The following is a 24,496-nucleotide window of genomic DNA, read 5'->3' on the forward strand; positions in this document are numbered from 1 at the left end:
CATCTAAGATAATAAAATTACATTTAAAACATAGTAAATTCTCTGCAATAAAGATATTATCATTATCATGAACACAGTGGTGGTTCCAGAACTTACAAACCTCCATACATGTCTCCATGGCTTGTAGCAGGTGACGACCCTGTGTTTAAAAGTAATAGCAAAGGTTAATTGCTACTCCTAAAGAGTTTGCAAAAGGCAAAATAAATTCAGCTAACCTCTGAGAGATGAGAGATGGTTATTTTTTAAGCTGTTGTTCTTCTCCGAGAACTCAGGTTGATTGAATTTTGTTTGACGTCTGTGTAGCTACTGGAGCTACAACTGTAGAGAACTGGCAAAACTGAGTGTCAGAAGGTGTGGGCTTAAGTCCAACATCTGATGTTGGCCATATAATTATTTTGAGGGAATTGCTCTTCTGAATTTCAGTAATCTTTTATTCTGTATAATTTTACTGAAAAAGAAAAGGCCAGGAGAAACCCTAGAGACAAATTAATATCAAAAGTTAATTAAAACTGCATGTGGCCACCAGAATTCCAAATTGATGGTTGTTGGACTAAGCTTATGGGCATTTTGGGCTGACAATGGGTCCCTTAAAAGTTTAATTGATCACAAATACACCCATATGCATAAAAGAATGTGATATTCACAAACAGAGGATATGTTTAAACTAATATGGCCTAAATAAACTACCATAAGCTACTTCTGTAATTTCACAGTTTGGTGATTATGTAACCCAGGACCTAGGTTCTGTGATACTTCTTATTCATCCATGCATCTCCTGGAAGAAGAGACTTCTAGATATCTAGATGAAATACTTTTACCAGTAAAATGGATACATAGTGTATGTTGCTGAAAACAACAAACAGTTGGTCTCCTTTAGCTGAGGTTCACTTTTAATAGTTTCCGTGAGCAACCAAAGTTCCATAACATCCCATAAAAAATTCTAGAAAAAGCTAATGCATTCATCTTTAATTATTCTCAGTGGTACGACAAAATTTTTTCCATCCTCCTTTGTTCTTTCTAGGATATGAATCATCTCTTTATCCAGTATAGTCAAAGTGTGTAATCACATACCCATTTATCTTTTTACTCATCCTGGTTATGAGGTTGGACTCTCTTCGGTTTCAAACATACACTGATAATTTTGATGTGTTTTTTCTGTGGGTAAAGGAATCTACTGTGCAGGGTTTTACACATTTCAGAGTTCTTCAAAAACTCCTTCTTCCATCTCTCTCCCCTTTGCCTCTCCTCTGTCCCTCCGCACCTTCCAGGTCTTCCTCTTTCTCCTGCTATAAGGGAGAAAGAGTTTTTAATGCTAAGCTTTGTGACATGAGAAAGAGTTTTTAATGCTAAGCTTTGTGACATGACAGCGCCTTCCCTAGGGATGAATGTGTTGATTTCTAAGCTTCAGTTGGAGATGGTCATGCAGATCGGAACACTTGAGCACATACAGAAACTCAGGCCAACTCTGAACCTTTGTAAGAAAAATTAGGGGCATGATCTCACTCCACATCCTAAACCCCTAACTTCTCGGAAGTAGAAATCTATTATTGGAAAGTTGTCCCTGAAAATGAAGATTTAAGATGTGTATAAAATGTTAGACAAGCATCATTTTTCCTAATTTTAACTCTTTGCTTCGAAATGAATTACTTTGAATTTTCCATAAACTACTGTAAATGTTAACATGTTGTGTCCATTTATCTTCTCAGCCCCCTGAAGGAACTAATCCCAACCTTGAATATTTGTTTCACAGCCACAGTTGGTGAAAGACTTTCGGGAACTGCGCAAAACATTAGAGACCATGAATATGTTCAGTGCCAACCTGGGGTTCTTCTTTCTCCACCTTGCTCAGATCTTGTTTTTGGAAGTCTTGGCATGGCTAATACTATATCATTTTGGCAATGGCTGGACTGTTACAGTACTCATTTCTTTTCTCCTTACAGTTTCTCAGGTAAGCAGGTGTCCTAAGCTTGGGCAGCAGCCTCAGACAGACACTTGGGGTTTTTTCATCCTTTTGTTTTTCATTTGAAAACATCATATATGCACTCAACATATTTTGATCATATTCAGAGCTCATTATCCCCTCCTAGCCCACTCAGGACACCACTCATTGTATCTCCCTGCCAACATCATGCCCATCTTTTTAAATGTTATTTTTATCCCACTGAGTACAGTTAGCACTGCCCATATGCACAAGGGACTTTGCAACTTCTCTAACCTCCTTCTCTCTCATAGGCTCAAAGTTCATTTTTACAACATGACATAGGACACAATTCCATGTTTAAGAAGTCCAAGTGGAACCACCTGATGCACAAATTTATAATGTGTCACCTCAAGGTACAGGATGTGAGGGAGTGTGTTGGAGATTGGGAATGTAACCCCTAAGGCACAGGTTGTTCTGTCCTATATGTGTACTTGAAGCAGCAAAAAGCATTAAGTAAAAATATCTTTATAAGATAGGTTTTATAATCATTATACTTAATATAACATTGCAAAATACACAGAAAGATCAAATTTAAGAAGAATGTGTCCTCAGGAATGTTCACAGAAGAATATTTGTATCCTTAAAATCTTGATATGTTCTGGAAAATCATGAATGAAGATCTTCTTAGAAAGGATGTGAAGATTTTCCTTAGGGGAATTCATCAGATCTAATCAATCCTGAAAAGTTGAGTCTGAGTACATAAAGGAGAAATGCTATCCCAGAAGACATATAAAAACTAAGATGAAGAGTAGCTGAGGAAGGCTAGGTGATTCTATTGAAGAGGAGGCTGCTCGAGTTGATAATAAAAATGGGCATTATTCTCTGAGAATGAAATGTGTTATCCTACACAGCAATAAGCTTCTTGTGTGAGTGGGTGAAAGCACAGATGAATGGAGATGATAGAACTGCACTGTTATGGGTTTCCGTCTCTGGCAATGCTCAGTATGCCATCCCAAGACCAACAAGTGTGTCTCTGACCTTTTGTAACATCAGGAGATAAGTTAAATCTCAGCTTTTCTCTAACTGTCTACATTTTAAATCAAGTATTCTGACTCAGAAATATGTACTCCCCTCCCCCAAACAAACAAGCAAACAAACAAAAACCATCTCAAACAAATCCTTTCCTTCAATCCCTTCAAGATAGAACCTCCTAGGGAAAGTCCTCAGGCACTGAGTCAGCTTGCTTTTTATTCTTTAGCGCAGTCTCTTTATCTTCTTAAAGACATTCACTTGGTTTCTCAGCCTGGAAACAGGCAACTCTTACTCTTCAACGATATCCACCTGGTTTCCCAGCCTGGAAATAGGCAACTAATTAACAGAGCAAAGAGAACTGAAGAGGATGCTGGAGCCAAAATCCTGAAGAGCAGTGAGTAGCGCGCAGCCATGAATAACAAATGATAAGGAATGGTTGAATTTGAAGAAGATAAAGCCAAGTGCCAAGTGCAGAGCTCTCTCCCTTGAGTCTCATTTTTGAGTCTTACACATAAGACTCACAAGATTGATAGTACAGCACCCCTATTTTTCAGAGAAGATCAATCTTTAAGGGGGTTGACTATCTAAGCCAATGTGTGCAAGCTGGCTATTTAGAGAAATTAATACCACACTATTAAATAATACAGGCCAGAGTGGAGCTCCTCAATTTGAACTATCATTTGGAGGAAACTGAAGATCTTGGTAAACGTAGGTATGCCTAGACTACTAAAGATGATCTGATTTAATTTATTTTCAGCGAGGCCTGGGTGAAGCTCTTTGGAAGCTTTGTGAATAATTCTAACCTGGAGCCAGCACTGAGAACTACTATTTGAACAGCTCATCCTCTCATGGACTGGGTCACTTTGAACAAGTTATTTAATGATTTTGAACTTCAGTTTCTTTGTTGAAAAGAAAATGAAGACAGATGGATAAAAGCTTCAACCTGTGGGATTACTGCCGGTTATATGTGATATTTGGGTACCAAGTGTAACAGTGATTAGAAACAGTCATGGCAGCTGTTGATAATATAAGCAACAATATGTTCACAACAAGAATGAGGATCTAGAATCCATAAGAAAAATGTTTGATCATGACAGTACTAAGAAGTAGGCTATATATCCGACTGCCATTGGCTTACAGAAATCCTCTGTTCTCAGCCACTGTCTCTCTCATTCAGCTGATGGAGCCATGGTTAGACTAAGCAACAGACTTGAACTTGCATTCTCATTAGAGACTTGTCTGTCACTCAAAAAGCAATTGCCACATTACATGGCAAGATATTTTTTAATAAGAAAATTCCTAGAGTCATTTTCTTCTGCACCTATATCCACCTTTGATAAGTAGATATGTTTTCTGGATTCACTCTGAAATATCACAATATAAAAATATAGGCTTTGTTTTTTCTGTCACTATGAGATCCAGGTAGTAAAGCTGTGTGTGTTCCTTCCCCTAAGCTGAAGAGACAGAGGAATTAAAAGCCACTTGCCATCAAGGTAACTAGAAGTTGGTTTGGTACCAACCATGTGGAATTTTCCAGTGAGTTCTACTCTTACTGGCTCTTTTTAGAGCCATTGTTTTCCCACTAATCCCAATTTACACATAGGTCTTTCTGTGCTATGTCTCTAAAAAGCAGTTCTCATAGTTTGAAATGTATGTATCTTTGACGACTCCTGACTTGAATGAGAAAATGGGAAGTGGCTCTAAAAGCAGAGCCAGCGTACTTTGCCTTTTAGCAGGCAAAGCCAGTGATTCATGAACAAAATAAACATAGGCTTCAACATGTACGGAAGAGAAAATTGCTTGTGGGGCGCTGAAGTGGGCAGGAAGGAGATGACAAAGAAAATTATATGCAGGAACATCCCTGCCTCTTATGATCATTACAACTTTAAATTTCAACACTAGACCTAATATCATTTTCCCTATAACTCAGAAAAAGCATGGGTAGAATGATGTAGGTGTGTCTTCTATCTATCTGATGATTTCATTGGTTAATTAATAAAGAAAACTGCCTGGCTCCCGCATAGCTAGCTTATTATTCAGCATCTTTCCAGTGTGTGTGTGTGTGTGTGTGTGTGTGTGTGTGTCTGTGTGTGTGTGTGCGCGCGCACACACTCGCACGTGTACGCGCATGATGTTTATAGTACACAGATAGTCAAATATCCTTCCTGAAGATGAACCATGAAATGTGAAATGTCTACATACATTTTGCATTTTGTGTATTACAGATCCAACATTCTTAATTAAAAATTTAAATATGAAATGTTTCTAAATCTAAATATTTTTAATATCAAAATGATACCAAGAATGGAAAATTCCATACCATGGAACTTTGTTTCATGCCAAAAAAAAAATTCTTTAAAATGCTAAATAAATTTATCTCCAGGACAAGGTATATGGGAAACAAATGAGTTTTAGATTTAGATTTAATTCTCATCTTCATATCCTACACTGTATATGTACAAATATTCCAAAGCGTCTTTTTAAAATAAAATTAAAGATATTATTGACATCAGGTAACATTTTTTCAAGATCTCCCTATAGGAACATTTTACAAATAGTAAGAATCCTGTATCACTATAGAGATAATGGAGCAGACTATTCAAGGTTTAAGACCTGACCTGACATCTGTTACTATATTCTAAAGATATGGTGGAAAGGAAGAGGAAGAGCTGCATCCATTTCCTGGTTAAGGATATTTCCTAAGTCACACACCTAGTAGATGTCCAAACAAGAATTTAAATTCCAATTGACATCAGTCTAAAGCCTAGATTCCTTCTCCTGCACCGAATTAAGGCCATAATTTAAGAATAAGGAATGACCTAAGTAAGACTCACATAGAACTGTCTCGGGTAGCCAGGCACATGGCTGAAAGTCCTCTCCTGCTCATGAAGAACTCCCCTTTGTCTCTGGTAAAAATGTTTTCCAGACACGGGGTTCAGGTAGAACTGGTTGTTTAGTTCACACCCAACATTATGTTGGCCACTGTTCTAACCTCTAGGGCTTTTTGCTATTAAGATCTGTTCCCAGATCTACTGTGCATCAAAACCTGTCTCCCATGTTACCAGTTACCACAGGTAGTCATTGCCTAAAAGGGCAGTCAGCTGGTGGAAGTAGCCAAAATATCAGCTGTGGGAAGAGATAATTTTAAAAGACAATCATTTCTTATCACGCAGCATTTTGCTGTCAACAGTTCCCATTAGAATGTATATTGCTAGTGTGGGAACCTCTCATTTCACGTCTTTCTTAGTATCATAAGTGCCTGCCTAGCTCAGAATCTGATGTACTTTAAGATAATTAACCAATGAGTGAAGAAGTAAACGACTGTGTAGCTTGACAGGAATAGGACTGAGTGTAATACCACAGGCGAGTGATAAATACAACTTGGGATGAAAGTCTGAGTAACCATAAGGTCTCTGGGAAGTGACTCCCCAGGCAGTCAGGAAACAGATGTGAACTGGAATCAGAAATCCCACTTTAAAAGTGTTAGGAAGTGTTGGGGTGGGAGGGGAACACACATCCTTTTGTTTTGTTTGTGAGTAGGTAGATAATTGCGATGTCTCAGAGTAGAACTTCCAGAAAGAAGACGGAAAGGCAGGGCTAATGCTCACGGGCTTTCAAAGCTTACTCATCACCTTTGAGTGTAGTTTATAAACCACATTTCTCTGGTAGCAATAATACATAAGCTATATTAAAATGACATCGTAAGACCAAGGTGCCTGCTGCTAGATCATGTCCCCTGGGCATAACAACAAAAATGCATTCACAGACTCTCAAAAGTAAGATTACCTAAACAAAACTAGCATAATGACAACACCAACAGGCACACCAACATGGACGTGGGCAATACTACAAAGTCCTACCCATAGACCAAGAGCTAGAGGGGATCAGCAGCTGTGGAGAGAGGGAAAATCTGTTTCCTCTAGAGTCTAACTCCTCATAGACTGTCTACTCCCAAGAAGTCAGCACTTGACACATGTTCATATGAGTAAGACTAAACGGACTCAATGGCTGTATATGTAGGCATATGCATGTATAAATGTATATGGGTACATATATGTACATATGCATATGTAACAATAGCAATTATAGAAGAGGTCATGATTTTGGGTGGGAGTGTAGGGTACACAAAAGTAGTCGGAGGGGTGAGAATAATGTAGATAGACACAGTATCGTATGAATTCTCAAAATGAAAAACTTTAAAAAGGACATCCTTCTTCAATTTTATATAGCCATATTTAAACTGCCTATTTATATCTATAACATAATATCCAAAATATTATGACTTAAATCTGTGATCAACCTAAAATTTAGTGAAATATTTTGCATCTGTTTTGTATACTGGTTCTGCAAAATGAATCTTGAGACTCAGTTTATCTAGCCACAAATAGTAGCTTCTATATTAGACAGAGATGACCTACAATATGTAAACATGGATTATTCAGAGATGGGAAATATGGTAATAAAAATATTACTGCTGTTCATTCTTCTATAAACAGCACAAATAAGACACTGGGTCTCTCAAAAAGCCAGCACTGTTGCTTCAGCATCTCACATCTCTCTGAGCCGCCCATGGAACTAAATGTCATCACGCTGAGATGGAATTAATTGAGCTTCAAAGAAGATGAATGTTTTGCCAAAACCTACACATCAGCTTTTAAACAGCTAGTATATGAAAGAAGATTGAGAGACCTCAAATCTTTTGCTTTATCAAAACTCTCAAACTTAGAGTGAGAAAGAAAATCATGAGCAGAATAATCAAAGATGATTCTACTTTGGCACCAGCTAGAAAGTTTTTTTATTCTTGTTTGTTTTCATAGAAGAGCATTAAGCTGGGACTTGCAATGATCTGAGCAGAAGCCTCCAAGGAGAGAGAACACAGATTCTTGACTCTTTGAATATTCATTAAAGTTAGATTCCTAGGGTCACTCCCCCCCACCCAAAGCTAATTAGAAATCTTAACTGTGAGGTTCCTTTATATGTAAAATAGGAATACAACTCTCTGCTCCATCTACCCTTAGAATCATTTTTTAGATTTGGCTCCTATAAAAGAAGGCTAGAAAACCATTTCATTTGCGTACATTACGTTTCCCTTCTCAAGAGATCTTCTTAGCCTGCAGTCATGTTCTTGAATTAGAAAAGTATTTCTTCCTAGCTCTGAGCATCTTTGCCTAATCATCCTGTGGCCCAGCATCGGGGTCAGCTAGAGAAACCAATCTCTTATTTTTACTTTGAAGATTCAGAACACTCCAACAAAGAGAGGTGCCTGGGGAGAAAATTCTATGTTAATGAATTCTCTCTTCTCCTCAGGGCCTTTCAGCTGACTGGTGGAATTATCGACACTTCCAGCATCATGTGAAACCAAACATCTACCCCAAGGATCCAGACATTGATGTGGGCCCACTTTTCCTGATTGGAGATACTCAGCCTGTCAAGGTATATTTACCAACCATCAGTCTTAGGAAAATGTTCCTGGAAGTGATCCTTCTCAGGGAAAGGTCAATTTCGATTGTTCTAACTTCACAGAGGATCTCAGAGCCTCTCTCCCTTTTAAGGTCCAGATAAAGACCCGAATAGCAAAGTCTAGAGTTATAAGTATAAAAAAATTTTGAGAGTCCTGAATTTGTGACCATAAACGTCACTCGATCCAGACTCCCACAACAGAAGATATAATAGCCTGCATCACCCTGCTTGAGCAATTCCAGTAACAGGTTCACTTCTAGTCCTTATCACTACCTCTGAGGCAACATAAACCATTTTCAGGGAGTAGAATCAGATGACAAGGACCAACATTAGTTTTCAAAGCAAGGATATGAAGAGAGGTCACTGAGAGAAAATAAACTCAGTGCACTTGGTTAGCACTAGACTGCAAACATCTAAACAACTGGTTGAGTCAACTCATTCTAGTCTAGTAAAAGAGACGCTATTTTTAGTTAACATTCATTTTGGTATGTTTGATTTATTTGAACCATATTGCCCAATGACTTATATGACAGCTGTAGATCTAACTCATAATTTTGACTTTTAAATAGAAACTGGAGTGTTAATATGCTGAATTTTTCAGTCATTGGTTTTTTTTTAAAGTCTCAATTTGAGTCTGTTATCTAAATGACTATTCAAATTACTGAGTTTTATAGGAAAAGAGTGTTTCTCTTTTTTTCATTTCTTTTTCTTTTTTTGTTTCCAGTTTATTTATTTTTTATTAAAAATTGCCATCTCATCCCCTCCTCCTCCCCCTTCCCTCCCCTCCCCTCCACCCATATCCCCACTCCCTCCCTCTCCAGGCCAAAGAGCTATCAGGGTTCTCTACACTATGTTGAGTCCAAGGTCCTCCGAGAAGCCAAGGACAATGGCGATGGGCTTGGTCTCTACAACATGGACGGGCTCTGTGTGAGCCTTGTCAGTTTGGTTGCTCACCTTCCTGGACCTGGAGGGAGTTGGGAGGACCTTGGACTCAACATAGTGTAAAGAGTGTTTCTTAAGCAAAGGAGGCATCTTGACTGAAGTTTACCCCTTATCTAGGAGAATGATCACTCCTGAGAATCACATACTTTCACACAGATATCTATCTTCTAGAAGAACTTAAGAGTGTTAGAATTTGATTTCATCTTTGTTGTTTGTTGCCTGAACCTGTTTAACACAGAATGCAAAGACAGTGTAACTTTTAGAAAATTGTTTTTTCCATCTTTGAGGAACTTATCTTCTTCCCCAAATAAGGGAGGACGTAAAGGTTCTTGCTTATGTATGTGCCAAAGATGTTACCTACTATTACAAACAACTTGCTTTTGACAATGGCTCTATAAACTGTTTGATTCCCCTAGTGCTTGTGGACTTCCATGCTCCACACTAGAATGGTGATGTGTTTGTGTCTCTAAAATACCTCCCTGGAGCACAGTAGGTTTATCTCTAGGTAAGGAAGTAACTTGACTCCCTCCAAATCACCTTCCAGAGAGCTGTGCTTAGCATAAATGCTGCCACTTCACAAATATAGAAACCATCTCTATAGATTCTGAAAGCTGCCTGTGGGCCCACTCACAGGTCTAGACGCTACAACCTAAAGCATGAACTGCACTTATTCCACCTCTGAAGCTCAATAGTTTATTTCCACAGAGTGATGTCTGAGTTACGAGTTTTTCCTATCATATATCCTTCCTGAAAGCCTTGCAAACCCTGACCCATTATTCAAACAGGACTTTCTTAGCCCACTTTGACTGTCCAGAAAGACTTAACGTCTTTCTTCAGGGTGGTCCTCAACTGTCTAGGTTTATCAAGTCCCAGGCATATTCTATCTCACCCCTTTCCAGTGTTCTCACTACTTAGGTATTTGGAAACTTGGGAACAACCACAAATAGATATGAAGTATTGCATCACCATAATATTTCTTTGTATTTGTTGTAATAAAAGCAGGTGCTAGATGCATTACCTATATAAAGGAAGATATCTATACATAGAAGGGCAAGGGACAACTAAGTAAAATGAGTCCAACACGTCCTCTAATGTTGTGACTTACTTATCAGAGGGAAACAAAAAGTGTGTATGAATTAACATTCACTCATTTAATCCCTTAATGAATGTCAGCTAGATACTATAGATATACAATCATTAATCCTATGCCTCAAAGTGATTGCTACCATTGCATCCTGAGCATGGATCAAGATTGATCAAGAAACCCAGGAAATGAATCATATTCTAATTTCTGAGTGGAATTATATAGTTGCACATGATGAGAAACTGTATTATATACACTATCGTGATGTTTCAGTATAGTAAGTTAATTGAAACTCATGATAAGAATATAAAAGAGATGAGAGAAATGGGAGGGAGCCTGTATATCCCTTTTATCACAAAACCCCTTACTGAGCTTCCATTAGATGGGGACAGTAGAGACAGAGACAGAAGTTCAGGCCAAAGTCTAAGCACCACAGTTAACGAGAGTGTAAAAACTCCACAGAAATGTTTATTTTGAAGTTAACATTGTGTGTGAAGAGAATGAATTTCAAAATGTTTTAAATAACATAAAAAATATTAAACTTTTATTTAGTGGAGAATTATTTTAAAATGATAGTAAACTCTGAGCAAGAGTTACCCGTAGTTAAAGCGACTATTTACTTCCAAGCCTGCTCTGGTTCTTCTAGTGTCTCAAGTTTGATAGGCAGTGAGTCCTGAATTTATACCTCCCCCGTCTCTCGTCCTTCCCCCCATCTCTGTCTCTCTCTTCCTCTCTGTGTCTGCCTTCCCTCCCCCCCCCCTCTCACACACACACACACACACACACACACACACATGTGCGCGCACTAGAGAATAATGACTTTTTCTTTTGCCCTTGTAGTATGGCAAGAAGAAAATCAAATACATTGACTATGAGAAGCAGCACCTGTACTTCTACATGGGTGAGTCTCCTGCAGCCACTTTCCTTGTCAGCAAGCCACGCTGAAGGCATGATTGGAACTGTCTCACAGAAACCAACCCGTATCTGATTTGTTCATGAGAAAATAAACAGATCTTATTTCAGACTCACTGGTGGGAAAGTATGAAATGAAAATAGAAAGTAAACAGGCATTTCTAGCAGGTGCCTCAACATACTAGGTATTTGGCAAGAAATAAAAGATATACTTAAAGACCCTTGTATGAGAAAAATCTAACAACATTGAAATAAAAGAAAAATAACCTTTTGTAGCGAAAAAAAAAAAGAGGTAGAAAACAACACTGAAAAAATTGTGGTGTGGTACCAGGAAAAGTAGACCCCCAAGATAAAGAGCATCGAGAAACTTTCTACGTGGAAGAAACCGTGTAGCTGCTGAGATCAGCAAGCAGCTGTAACATATGCACATAAATCAGACACTTAGATGATAGGCAAGTGGGTAGATAGATAGATAGATAGATAAATTGATAGATAGATGTAGGTAGGTAGGTAGGTAGGTAGGTAGATAGGTAGAAAGGTAGGTAGACAGACAGACAGATGACAGAGAAAGAAAGAGATCTTACACTACAATGCAAAACCCATTTAGTCTACTAATTCTGATAGCAATATTAATATTCTTATTAAACAAAATCAAACTCCTGTGATTATGAACAAGTTTTCAAGTAACTCGAAAGGCCATCAATCTAAAACATACTTGCACATCTAGAAACACACTAACATCAGGGAAGGAAGCAAACACCACCTGAATACCACAGGTTGTCTACTGAGGATATGTTCTCTCAGGGGACATTTGAACAAGGTCTAGAGACATTCTTGCTTCTCGGTATGGAAGGGGGATAATTTCAAAAATCCTATAATGCACAGGAAAAGTCTATCATAATAAATGATTGCCGAGCCATATAATTCAATACTTCTGAGACCGAGAAACCCTCACAGTGGCCTATTTGCCCACGTAGGGAACTAGTGGTCACTTGTAACATGCCTATGGAAGATGGCCACTAGATGAACTAGTCAAGTAGGGCTACCCATGCTACATCTCTCTTCCATACTGGGATTTGGTGTCTCCACCCTATACCCATCATTGCACCATTTTTATGCCAAATTCCAAATCGTAGCTGACACTTGCCTAAGTGGATATGTAGTTTCACACACACACACACACACAAAAAAACATTTATTCTCTGAACTTTGCTATGTACTATGTTTTCAAATTGCATTTCTGTGACTGTTAAATATCCCCTTAGCTTATGAACAATGAGTATAGAGTATACACTCACTCCAGGATGCCTATGCCACAAACCCTCCACGGTTTCTTGGTGCTGCTTCTCTTGAAAGGCCAGCAGAGCCTCTTATGTATAAATAAGTCATACTCCAGTTGTCACAGAGAAACATGGCCACGAACTTGTTAAAGATGACTAGGAAAATTTTATTCAGACTAATGCAAAAGGAGAGAGGAGCTTCAGTACAAGTTGAGCTAAACTCTGCAGAAGCAAATGGCAAGGAGGGAAACTTCCAAATACTAAAGAAATGTAGATACTGACCTCCTAGTGGAAAGGAATGTGATAAAGTTAGACCATCTCTGCAACTGGCGTTCACTGGTGCTGGGCTTTGTTCCCACTGGAAAAGAGGCTTTGTTTATAATATTTCAAGAGGAAGGCCCCCTGGTTCTGGAGTTCCAGCAAATAAATCTCAAAGGAAGAGAGAAATGATTTGCAGTAAGACATAGTCTAAATAATTCTCCATGGAAAATGATGCCAGGTTCCTCTTATCAGGGGGGATGGAACAAAGTAAATTGTTCTGGCAGCATTTGGTTTTCCCAAGAGGCTAAGTGTCCTGGCTTTGAGCTGCTACAATGAGTATGCGTGAAATTGATTGTGCTGACAATTGGCAATCCTCATTGATCAAGCTTGAGATCTAGTTGAGAATGAAGCTCAAAGGAAGCTAGCTAAAGTTTGACCAGGGAGAAGGTATTGGACCAAAGTCTAAGAGTCTCTCAAGGATCGTTTTGTGCTCTTGGAAGCCTTACTGATGTGATGAGAAAATCAGGTAGATAGCTCTCTGTCTAGAAAATGAGTACACGGTCTTCATTCCTGTCATACTAAAGTATTGTGACAGAATCAATCTCTGAGGACTTAGAGGGCCTAAAAGACTCCAGAACCTAAGAAAACATTGAAAGATCACAGCAGAAGAATGGGGAAGTGTCTATCAGAATGACTCTTACCTACACAATTTCATTAGCTACTTCAGGAAACTTACACTTGGAATTGTTGGCCAAATTATTCCCCCCATCCCTGACGTGTGAAAGCCCAGTGGAATCCAGAATGTGGTTCTGGGTATCAACCCTTCTCAAAGCCAACACTCTAGAAAGGGCATGTAGAATAGACAAATACCTACTTACTTGTACCAGGGTTCACATTGCTCATTTATCCATCAGATTTCTTTTGGATCTCTTTCAGTTGCTCTTCCCTTCCTCATGCCTGTCTACTTCAATCTCCAATCCATGCAAGTGATGTACCTTCGAAAGTACTGGGCGGTGAGTTACTCATCCCATCTTTGAAACCTAGACCAGATAGAAAATGAGTTGAAAGTGCCGTGTGTTCTCCAGGTGTAGCTTTACTCAAATAACAGGACACCTGACTGAGAAAGTATCCAAAGAACGGGATCTGAAACCATGTTTAAGACATCTCACCGGAATGCTTATCTCTGCAGGACATTGCTTGGGTCAGCAGCTTTTACATTCGGTATTTCATCACATTTGGCCCTTTCTATGGAATTTTTGGAACGGTGTTGCTCATATATTTGGTCAAGTAAGAATTTTTTTTTATTTCTCTAACCTTGTTTTTTTAACAGAAAGATTGTAATTAGTAAAATATGATAACAGCATGGCCCACTGCCATGAGAAGTTTGAAAGCAAGCTGAAAGGTAGTAGTTTAAAGGATTGAACAACACAAGCTCCCTCTAAGAATTTGTCCCGGTTGAATCTCCCCTTCTTCCTTAGATTCCCAACTAAGCCATGCCAGTTGTTTTTGAGGGCATTGTAGCTTAAGTGGTTTGACACCATAAACTCTGTCAAGAATCATCATTAAGCAAGAAAAATTTTAACCTCTATCATGACGAGAAATTTTTTTCCTAACCAAAAGGGCTTCAAACCACTATTTTGCATACATAGTCCTTCCCAAACTTCTAATTTGTTTCTTTCTCATTCAGCTGCATTGTTACACCAAACGCCTACTAGTTATAAGAATAATGAGAGCAACTGTGCATCAGACAGCCGGTTAAAGGCTTGACAGTCATCGCTTTGTTTGATGTAATCCCCACACAGTCTTACGATATAGATAGTATCATTTTTCTTTCTTTCTGCTCAGGGAACCAAAGCTTGGAGAGATTAAATCACTTGCCTCAGGTAACAGAACAAGTAAGGGCCAAGAAAGGTGCCAAGACAGAACTTGAACCCAGCTCTATCTGATGGCAAATTGTCAATTGCTTTACAAATGCCCTTAGAGAACCTGGTAATTTTCTTTTCTTGTGCTGGGAATTGAACTAGGCTTCAGGCATGCCAGGCAAGCACTCAGCCGCTGGTATATTTCATCCTTGCACCAAAGCTAGAGTAGACTGCTTACATGTAGTGCTCCTGTGAGTTAGGAAGCGGAACAAAGCATACTGTCAAATACTTATGTGTCAACACTAGTGAGAATTGGCTTTCAACGAGGAAATGGACAGGCGCTAGAACCTTAGAACCTCATTCATTGTCTCCAGTGTTTAGCCAGTTCAGCCAGAGGCCATGCAAGCTCAGTGATTTCAAACTAAAACACACCAAAGGAGTCACCACGACCACTTTGTATTCCTCCAAAGGTTTATTGAGAGCCCCTGGATTGCCTATGTTACCCAAATGAGTCACATACCAATGAAAATGAGCAAGGATGAGAACCAAGACTGGCTCAGCACTCAGGTAATGATGGCATTCCCAAGGGACAATCCTTCTAGCCAGACAGACTTAGAATCTGCTTGCCATAAATAGTAATGACACCTTGCCTTCATAAAGCACTTCCCTGAAGACAGGCACTGTATGATGGTTTGCATTTAACTACACAAGGAGGACATAATGATGATTCTCACCTTACAAAATGATAAAGCTGACTTGTAAAAAGGGTTGGTAACTTGTATGTGGGCACACAACCAATAAGTGATTGCAGCAGCTTTTAAACCTAAGCAGTTTAATTATAGAATCTTGCCTGCAAAGTACAAGCCAGTCACCTATAATCCAGCAGCCAAATCTGACCCACTGATTGGTTGTACATATAAAGTTTGACTGAGGCATTATCGTGTTCAGTTTTTTATATATTATCCATGGCCACTTCCTTGCTATAACAAAATTACTGATGATAAAATTAAGAAATTTAGTATTGAAACTCTAAACCACCCCTTTATTCAATACAACATGACTAGGCCTGAAACTATATACACACAAACAATAATGCATATATTTGTACATACATGGACATATATATGTAACAACAGTAATAAAAGGAAAAAGCTATAACTTTGAAAATAGAGTGGGCCATGGAAGTAGTTGGGGGAGGGTATTTGGGAAAGACTGTAAAAGGAAAAGGAAGGGAGAAAGTGCTATAATTCTATTTTGGTTAAAAAAAAGGGAGGGTGTTAAAAAATATAAAGATAAGATTAATTACCTGGGAATTCATAGAAAATGTGTGTTGACTTCCTATTTTAGTCACTCATATAACAAAGCCTTTCAAGTGAATATAAGACCCAAAATTCTAGGATGAGTTGTACACCAGGAGGGACCCTAGAAATGATGATTTCACTATATGGACCACACATTTCAGAGAGGGAGCATGGCGTGCTCACCACACATGCAGCTAATGCTTAGCCAAGTGATGGCCCACCCAAAGCACTCCTGCCTCCAAACTCGTGGTCCTTTCTACTGGCTGTTACAGTAATGGGGAATTTGGTCATTATCTCGCTTATTTCCAGGCTCACACACAAACTCAGAGAACCTCACCGCTTACAGTCGAAGGCTGGTTCTTGGGTGTTTAGCCAGAGAACTACTTCTGTGTCTTCTAGTTTTTACTCATTTCTTTAGTCATTAGTTAGACTAGATGCTTTCCACATACATGTTAGATTTACATACCCGTTTATATCAATTGTTTCCCAGAACCCTTGACCTTTTGTTTATGTGAGTATTAATACTTTTTTGATAATATATTGTAAAGTAGGGCTTTTAAAAACATTCCCATGTTGTAAATATGTTCCTACTTGATACTGAACCCTGTAATTTTATTGTAGACTTTATTATTTTATTATTTTGTCTCACTCAGAATACCTCAAGTCCTAACTATATATTTTCCACAACATTTCTAAAATAAACAAACAACAACAATAACAATAACAACAACAAAAAATTCATCTCAATTGCTTACCCTTCTGTGTCTAAGGAGTGGCTGTGACATTTTCTCCTTCAATTCTATATATTCCTTCTTAGCAAAATATTTTAGTGTGTTTTAAATGGCAAACTTCATGAAGGGTGGGACTTTGTTGTGTATCACTCATAGTTACTAAAAATAAACAAATAATAACCCTGGGTTAATAGATGATTCCATGAAATAAGTAGCATTTTTAACACCTGAGCTCACTTACAGCTAATGAAAGCTCTTTCTTTGCAGATTGTAGCCACCTGTAATATTGAACAGTCCTTTTTCAATGATTGGTTCACTGGGCACCTGAACTTCCAAATTGAACATCAGTAAGTGATGCATATGATCCATTATGGAGCAAGGGCTGACCCAATACAGCAGAGTCAGCAACCGTTCAGTGAAGAGCCTCAGAGAATTAAGAAGTTTAACGAAGGTTCTCTAGAGACTGCTGCCCATCAGTGCCAGTGGTTGGGTTTGGAATGAAAGAAGGGGAAATCTAAAGGTTGTGGAAAGCTAAGTGGAATTACAGAAATGGACCAGTAGCTTTGCTTCCATATATTATGAGTACTGAGAACTGGTGACGTCTATAGGTCAGGGAGGAGGGAGGTGTGTGGATGGATGAGTGCATGTGCCTATGCATATTTTATTTGCTAGTAAACCTAAGAAAAAAATATAGCACCAAGTAACCACGTTTTATTGAAATTTAAGTATATTGATGTAGCTATCATTAAATAATCATCAATGAAATCCAGTCACTTTTGCAATTCCCAGGTGAATCTGAAGATACTTTCCCAATCAATCAGTTAAGTGGAGATGCAATAAAGAAATGGAAAGTGATAATACTTGTGTAGCTGATCTTCCCCAGAATATGCAGCAAGACTCTTTTCTCGTGATTCCTTCTGTGAAACTGCCTCTAGGAGTCAGAGAAAGAAACTCTTATGCTCTTAATGCTGTTTTCTCATTCTTTATTCTTAGTCAATCCTTGAATACTCTAGAAAAAGGAGACCCACAATCCATGTATTATTAAAAAAAAAAAAAAGCGTTCAGATCCAGGAAGATTACCTGCCTAATTATGGCCAAACCTTAGATAAAAGTCTTATCTTCTTGCCACAAATTCCAATCTGAGAACTTTATTTTGCATTCTTTTTTCCCCAATTTTAAAACAATCTTATTTTACATAACAATCCCAGTTTCCTCTCCCTCCCCTTCTCCCACTTTCCCCACCTTTCTTCCAACCCACCCCCATCCACTCCTCAGAGAAGGACAAAGTATGTAACATCACTTGAGGCAGAACCAACTTACTTTTAAATATCACAGCTAGACCTAAACGAATGAATACTTGATTGTTCAACAAATAGGTTTTACATAGGAAGAATAGAAGAGAGTCAAGAATGGGAAAGACGTAATCTCTTGCTCTCCTAGGTAATTCAAAATGCTAGCTAATCCATATTCTCATTTGACCTGACCAAACTAAGCGTATTAAATGGAGTTAATATTTATTCTCTTAGCACTTCCCAAATACTTGCCATCCGCATGGCTTACTGAGATGTTGAAAGATAAGAGTTTGGGGAGTAGGCAATCTGGCTTGCTAGAAAACTTGTGTAAGGTCAAGGTTGGGTCTGCATTATTGGTGAGATTTTATTTAGAAATAAGTAAAACTTCTTTGTGTTTCTCTTCAGGTGTAAGTTTCACATCTCCTGTTTGTTTTCTTAGCCTCTTCCCAACAATGCCACGCCATAATTATCACAAAGTGGCACCTTTGGTAAAGTCACTGTGTGCCAAGCATGGATTGCAGTATATAAATAAGCCCATATTGAAGGCATTTGGAGATATTGTCAGGTAATAACATAATTTATCTTTGCTCATAGCTCTAATTTCCCTTTCTCCCAAGCCCCCAAACTTTTCAGAAACTGTTGAATCTTTCATCCAACAACCATTCATTCATTAAGAGACATCAGTATTGACAATAATAATGACATATAAATATCTACTATTTAGCTACTAGACTCCAGGTATTTCTTAATAGAAATACCCCAGTGTCCTACATAGTTCAAATTTCTTGAAATGATGGTCATGTAGGATTTGTCTTTGTATTCCCTATCAGTTACCTATTACTTTGTAAGGCTCATTGCAATTTTCCCCTTACGTCAGCCTTCACTGGTCTCAAGACTAAATAAATCTATCCTTATCACAGTTTTTGTCATAGCCCTGATTAAAGAGCTTGCTGAGTAAACAATTATTTAATGCTTATCTTTCAAATAAGAATGTATATGGATAGGATTTGTTTCTGTCTCTTTTGATATTACCTATGAACATCATAGACATATATCTATTATAAAATAAATAGGTAGGTGAATATGGTATACATTGATATTTAAGTATATGGTATAGAAAATAATAAAATAAAAACAAAACTCAAACTTCACTGGAAGAAAGCCAAACTTATCTGCTGAAAGGAATTCACTGCATCTGATGCCCTTCTCTGATGAACAGACAAGTGACACATATCAAATGCAGCTAGAAACTACATTTTCTTAAAACAAGCAAAGCATCCAAAAAAAAAAAATCTTTCATGGGAAATTCCTTCTCATCGAGTTTTATTTTCTGACTATTTTGTTTACTCCTCTAGGTCCTTAAAGAAATCTGCTGCACTCTGGATGGAAGCTTACTATGAATGATGGAGAGCTGTGCGCTTATTAGTATCTCTAGAAGGGGGTGGTGGCCGTGCAGAGCTTTTCTCTGATTAACTGAGAATTAAATGGCAATGTTGGCACAGCTGAGTGTGCCAGGAATGTGAATCCCAAAGCACATGTAAAATCTGAAGGTCTCCTCTATCACTGAAAAGAGGAAGAAACACAGGTGATTTAATGGTAGCTCACCATTTCTACTTTTTCAGTAAGATTTTGGACTTTGTTCCAATAGACCTAGTGAGACTGTTTCCACATGGAGTATAAGACGATGTGAACATAAATGGAACTGAGAAAAGTAATAAAGATCTCTGGCAAAGTCCACTGGAAATCAGTGTAATGGTTCTTAGAAGAGATTTTTTTTTATTTAAGACATTCTTTCTGAAATACAAATTTTTGCTTACTTCCTTTCAAATAAGTGGACTTCTTTAAAAATTTGTCATAATTAACATTAAAATATCTTCATATGTTCATCTTCACCTTGGATTGTCTGTATTGTGGCTAACGTGTGTGTAGTTATCATGTGTTTCTATGTGGAGAAATTAGAGTTTCTCTAAAGTCTCCTTAAAGAATTAACAAACTCCAATCCCAATAACAGCTGATAAAGAATGTCTGTTTAAAGGTGCTTCTGTTTGACTAAAGAATATAGTGTTCCTTGAATATAGGACTAGGTTTCTTACTCCCCACCCAACAAAACAAAAGTCCCCAAATAGGAATCACTTACTGGATCACTTGGGTGAAGAGAAGAACTATGGGCTATATTAAGCCATTTTCTCAAGCAGCAAATTCAGCCTACTCATAACCATTTTCTCTCTCATGAGTGAATTTCACAAGTGACCACTGTTTCTATTCTTTCTGTTCAGTCTTGGTTTCAGCCCATATTTCTAGGAACTTGCCCTCCTTTTACAGATTTTCTAACTCGTTGATAATTGTTTGTAGTGATCTCTTAGGATCTTCTGTCTGTCTGTCGGTACTAAAAGGCACACACTAATGAATGGACGTTTTCCGACCACACTGGTTTCTTTTGTTAAACTATTCATAAAGGATATAATAAAACTTGACTTTACTTGTAGAGAGAAAACATGTCAGGACAAGGCTTTCTTCTATAGCTCTAAGCAAACCAGTGTTGCTGGCTGATCTGTTGTCTGAAGTTTTCGGTAGGCTTTTGTGTCATTCACTCTCCCAAAGGTCTTAAAAGTACTCCAGACTTGTTTGCATCCTGACTGAATTCCCTGCAAAAACCAGCACATTCAATTCCTCACTGTTTCTGCAGGTTCACAAACACACATGCCAAAGGTAAAAAAATAGGAATCAACTCTCTGGAGAAGAGAATTATGATTATGAAATGGTCATGATGTCCAATGGAAAATTTGAGCAAGAAGATGAGAAGAATTCAGAATTCTGTTGATTCAGTGATTCTTCCTAGTGTTAGTAGAGCCAAGGGTAATTTCTCCTGCCTAGACTCAGACATGCATGTGGGGTGAAACTGCAATTTGGTGGGTATCCCTAGGTGTACCTTGTTCAGTTCCTAGATGCTCTCAAGCACTGCTTTTTCTTGGGTATTTTTGGGAGGGGGGAAGGGAGTCCTTAGAAAAAGCAAAGAGCTTTTGCTGTCCAAACCTAATTTCCTCAAAGGAATTCCCAGTCAGGATGAAAACGTGGCTACCCTTGAAATTCTGCAAACATTGTATTACTGTGAATTTTTAAAGAAATGTTAAGAAATGTAGTGAGACTATATTGGGGGAATGAAAATTAATTAAATAAATAAGAAATAGATCTAGTCAGCGAGTCCTGGGCTTTTCCTTCTTGGAAGGTTTGGGTTACCACCCTACTCTGATATCTTTACTCCTTATTAATCTTTCATATTTCCTATTCTACATGATTCAGTTTTGTTAATTTGTGTTGTTCTAAGAATTTATGTACATCTTATAAGTTACACAGCTTGTTGGTGTGAAACTTTTGTAGTGTTCCAATATGATACTCTATATTCCTGAGCATTGCCAAAAAAAAAAAAATACACTAAGCCATATGCTGTATCGCAATTCATAAGAGTAGTTAGGAAAGAAACCTAGGGAATTATAGAAACAAAATTCAGGATAGGGGATGTTGTGAAAAAGATGTGACAGTGTGAAGGGAGATGGATGACAGCTCAGCTCTGTAAAATGTGAGGGGATAGAACAAGTCAGACACTGTGATCAAGAGAAAAGACCCTGTGGACGAAAGTAGATGAAGACTTGAAAAAGTAACAGGATCAAAGGACAGAGAGGTTCAGAGTGGAGGAGCTGATTATCTTTATTACAAGTTCATTGGGAATCCCCTAAAAAGTAGGCCTATAATATAGCTCTCAAGGTCATTTCATTTAAAGACTCCAGAGCCAGGATAGTTAAGCCACTTTTACTTTTTGATCCACACATCCAATCCCTGGAGTAAAGTGACCTTCAGAACCAGTTCTCCCATTCTGTGATCATTCATCAGAGGAGTTGCAAAAACAGCATGTTTTGGCTCTCTACCTCTATGCAACAATTAAACGAGAAAAATAAACATGGCCAACACTTCACCCAACACAAACACCAAACATCATCAGTGGGAAATAAAATTATTTGGTTGGGAATTCAGAAAGATGATAATTTTATTGATTGGCAACAACAAGACAAATTAAAATTACTCCGTAGCTAGAGTACCATTAACATTTTTCATGATGCAAGGTTTTTCTGATTTCAAAAATATGTTAATGTAATCCCTTCCAATCAGATAGAAATAAACTTTATTGAGTATTTATTGAGTATTTATTGAGTAAACTTTATTGAGTATGAGCCATCAGTAAGATGGCTCAGTGGGCAAAGGTACTTGCTGCTAACACTGACACTCTGAATTCAGTCTCTGAGTCTTGCACGGTCAAGAGAACTCCAGCAAGCTGTTCCCTAATGCCACACATTGCTGGCACACATGTGTGCATGGACACACACAAGGAAATGAGCTAATAAATATTTAAAAAATAAAATGGTGCTATATCTTTTATATTCTCATTTCATTTAGTGTGTTATCTTTGAGATTAATTCACACTATTGTTTATTGCATGATTCTCTGCTCTGTTGAAGCTGGATAACATTCTTTGTACATATGTTCCTAATTTTAATTCATTAATCTACTGATGAATATTCAGGTTAATTACACCTCTTAACTATAATGAATATTTCTGCAGTGAAGATGAAAAACAAATATCTTTTGATATCCTAAATTTAATTATTTTAGACACTCACAAACTCCACAAACTTCTTACTGATGGTTCAAGGTATTGGGTAATGAGCTATAATATTTAATGGGCATTGTTCCGTTTATTACCACAGCCTTATATGGCAGATGCTAATGTTAAATTCCTTATAAAAATGAAAAATGTGACACCTAAAGATAATGAATATTTTGTATGAATTCACAAATTGGTGGAGTAGGTTTCAGACGTAGGAATGTATGACTCCACGCTCCATATCCATTCATTCCTATGCCAAAAAAAACCCAATGAAGAGGAGCTCAGTGAGGCGTTCAAAGATATGAGCATCTTTAGAATATTTCTGACAGCTTTCTGCAAGCTGATGGCATGCACAGAATACCACTTAGCCCTCTGCATCAGTGTGCTTCACCAGAACGCAGACCTACACAGGAAGCATGAAAGGAGCGTTGCAGTAGGTACCAGGAACAGCACAGGGAAGGTCCATCTTGGCTGACTTCCACACATAAGCTTTTAAATATCAGGATAGTTTCCCACGGAGAGACTCAAGCTGGGTCTTAACCTTTCAGAATGACGGATCCTGCATTAAATATAGAATAGCAGAATGAGAGACTGATCTAAGAATTTGTAATAACATGAATCAACCCAGCTAAAATCCATACTCCCCACGTATGGAGGCTTATGTTGGGGATAAACCCACTAAACCTCTCAGGGTTCAGAAAGTTTTACTATAGCTGGCAAAAACTTACTGATTCGGTCTGAGAAATAAATTAACTCACTTAAGTTCTTTTTATTGTTGTCTCATTATTCTTTCTATGCCTCTTCCAACACTCGATGTTTCTTGTTGTTCTCTCTCTGTTCTACCCATCCCACACGGTTTCCAGTTTATATACAGACAGCTAACAAGCATGCGTTTCACAGAACCACAGAAACCTGTGCATCTGACAAGGAGGCGCCTTGCCTCTCAAAGGGGGCGTGGCTGTGAAGCTCACCTGCAGATACCTGGTGGATTAGTTAAGAATCAGGAAAAACTCTAAGAAGTTTCTGTGTACTAACCACATTTTTTTAAGTGTAACTAGAAGTTTGTGAATAATAATTGTAGAAAAACACAACAGGGCTGTTGCGCTCTGAACACTTTTGCATCATTCACCAGTGATTGGGACACGGCATTGGTAACCATAGCAATTTGTTGGCTTAGGAGGAAGGTAAGGTGCTCGATTTGCATCAGTATCTAGCTGTCTGGGTTAAAAGGAATCTAAAGGCATAAACAGTTACTTTCCCGGGCTATGACCTTATGTTAATTGAGACCAAGGTGAAGAATAAATACAGAATATTAGTAGCTTGTTAGGTTTGCGCAAAAGTCCAGTAGACTACACCTTCCTGAGTGTGCTGCTAGAGAATTCAGGGGCCACCCAGATGTACTCTCTCTGGTCAGTTCCTCCTGCCTAGGGCTCCTTTCTTTGTGGAAGTCCTGTCAAAAGGATAGCTGGCAGGGGAAGAGCTAGTGTTATGTAGATTTGACCATGAGAACAAAGATTTGGGTGAGTGAATGCTTTCACATCAGGCCTTCAAGGTGTGACAAAAGTACACAGTTGCCCATACAGGTAGAATTTTTTTTAACAAATGATTTATGTACTGCTGGAATATTTGGGGAATGGATCCCATTTTGAAGGGAAGACGTCATGGCTTCACAAGGTTTTCACAGAATTGACAGTGACTGTCCAAAAACAAGCATTCCTGCAGCTCTGAAGTGCAGGTTCTCCACCAGATAACATTCCT

The 24,496-nt window shown here is 38.2% G+C and overlaps 1 protein-coding gene across 1 annotated transcript in view; it reads left to right on the forward strand.

Moving 5' to 3' along the window:
- LOC119819603 (fatty acid desaturase 2-like protein FADS2B) overlaps positions 1-19,482 on the forward strand; it is a 34,003-nt gene extending 14,521 nt beyond the window's left edge. Inside the window, exons 3-12 of the mRNA XM_038337867.1 lie at positions 1,751-1,948; positions 2,233-2,334; positions 8,261-8,386; positions 11,280-11,340; positions 13,829-13,905; positions 14,082-14,179; positions 15,225-15,321; positions 17,054-17,133; positions 18,518-18,643; positions 19,434-19,482. Coding sequence (XP_038193795.1) covers positions 1,751-1,948; positions 2,233-2,334; positions 8,261-8,386; positions 11,280-11,340; positions 13,829-13,905; positions 14,082-14,179; positions 15,225-15,321; positions 17,054-17,133; positions 18,518-18,643; positions 19,434-19,482 — 1,014 coding nt within the window. The remainder of the gene's footprint in view (positions 1-1,750; positions 1,949-2,232; positions 2,335-8,260; positions 8,387-11,279; positions 11,341-13,828; positions 13,906-14,081; positions 14,180-15,224; positions 15,322-17,053; positions 17,134-18,517; positions 18,644-19,433) is intronic.
- Positions 19,483-24,496: the final 5,014 nt, after the last annotated feature.

Source organism: Arvicola amphibius, chromosome 7 (genome assembly GCF_903992535.2).
Source record: "Arvicola amphibius chromosome 7, mArvAmp1.2, whole genome shotgun sequence".
NCBI lineage: Eukaryota > Metazoa > Chordata > Mammalia > Rodentia > Cricetidae > Arvicola > Arvicola amphibius.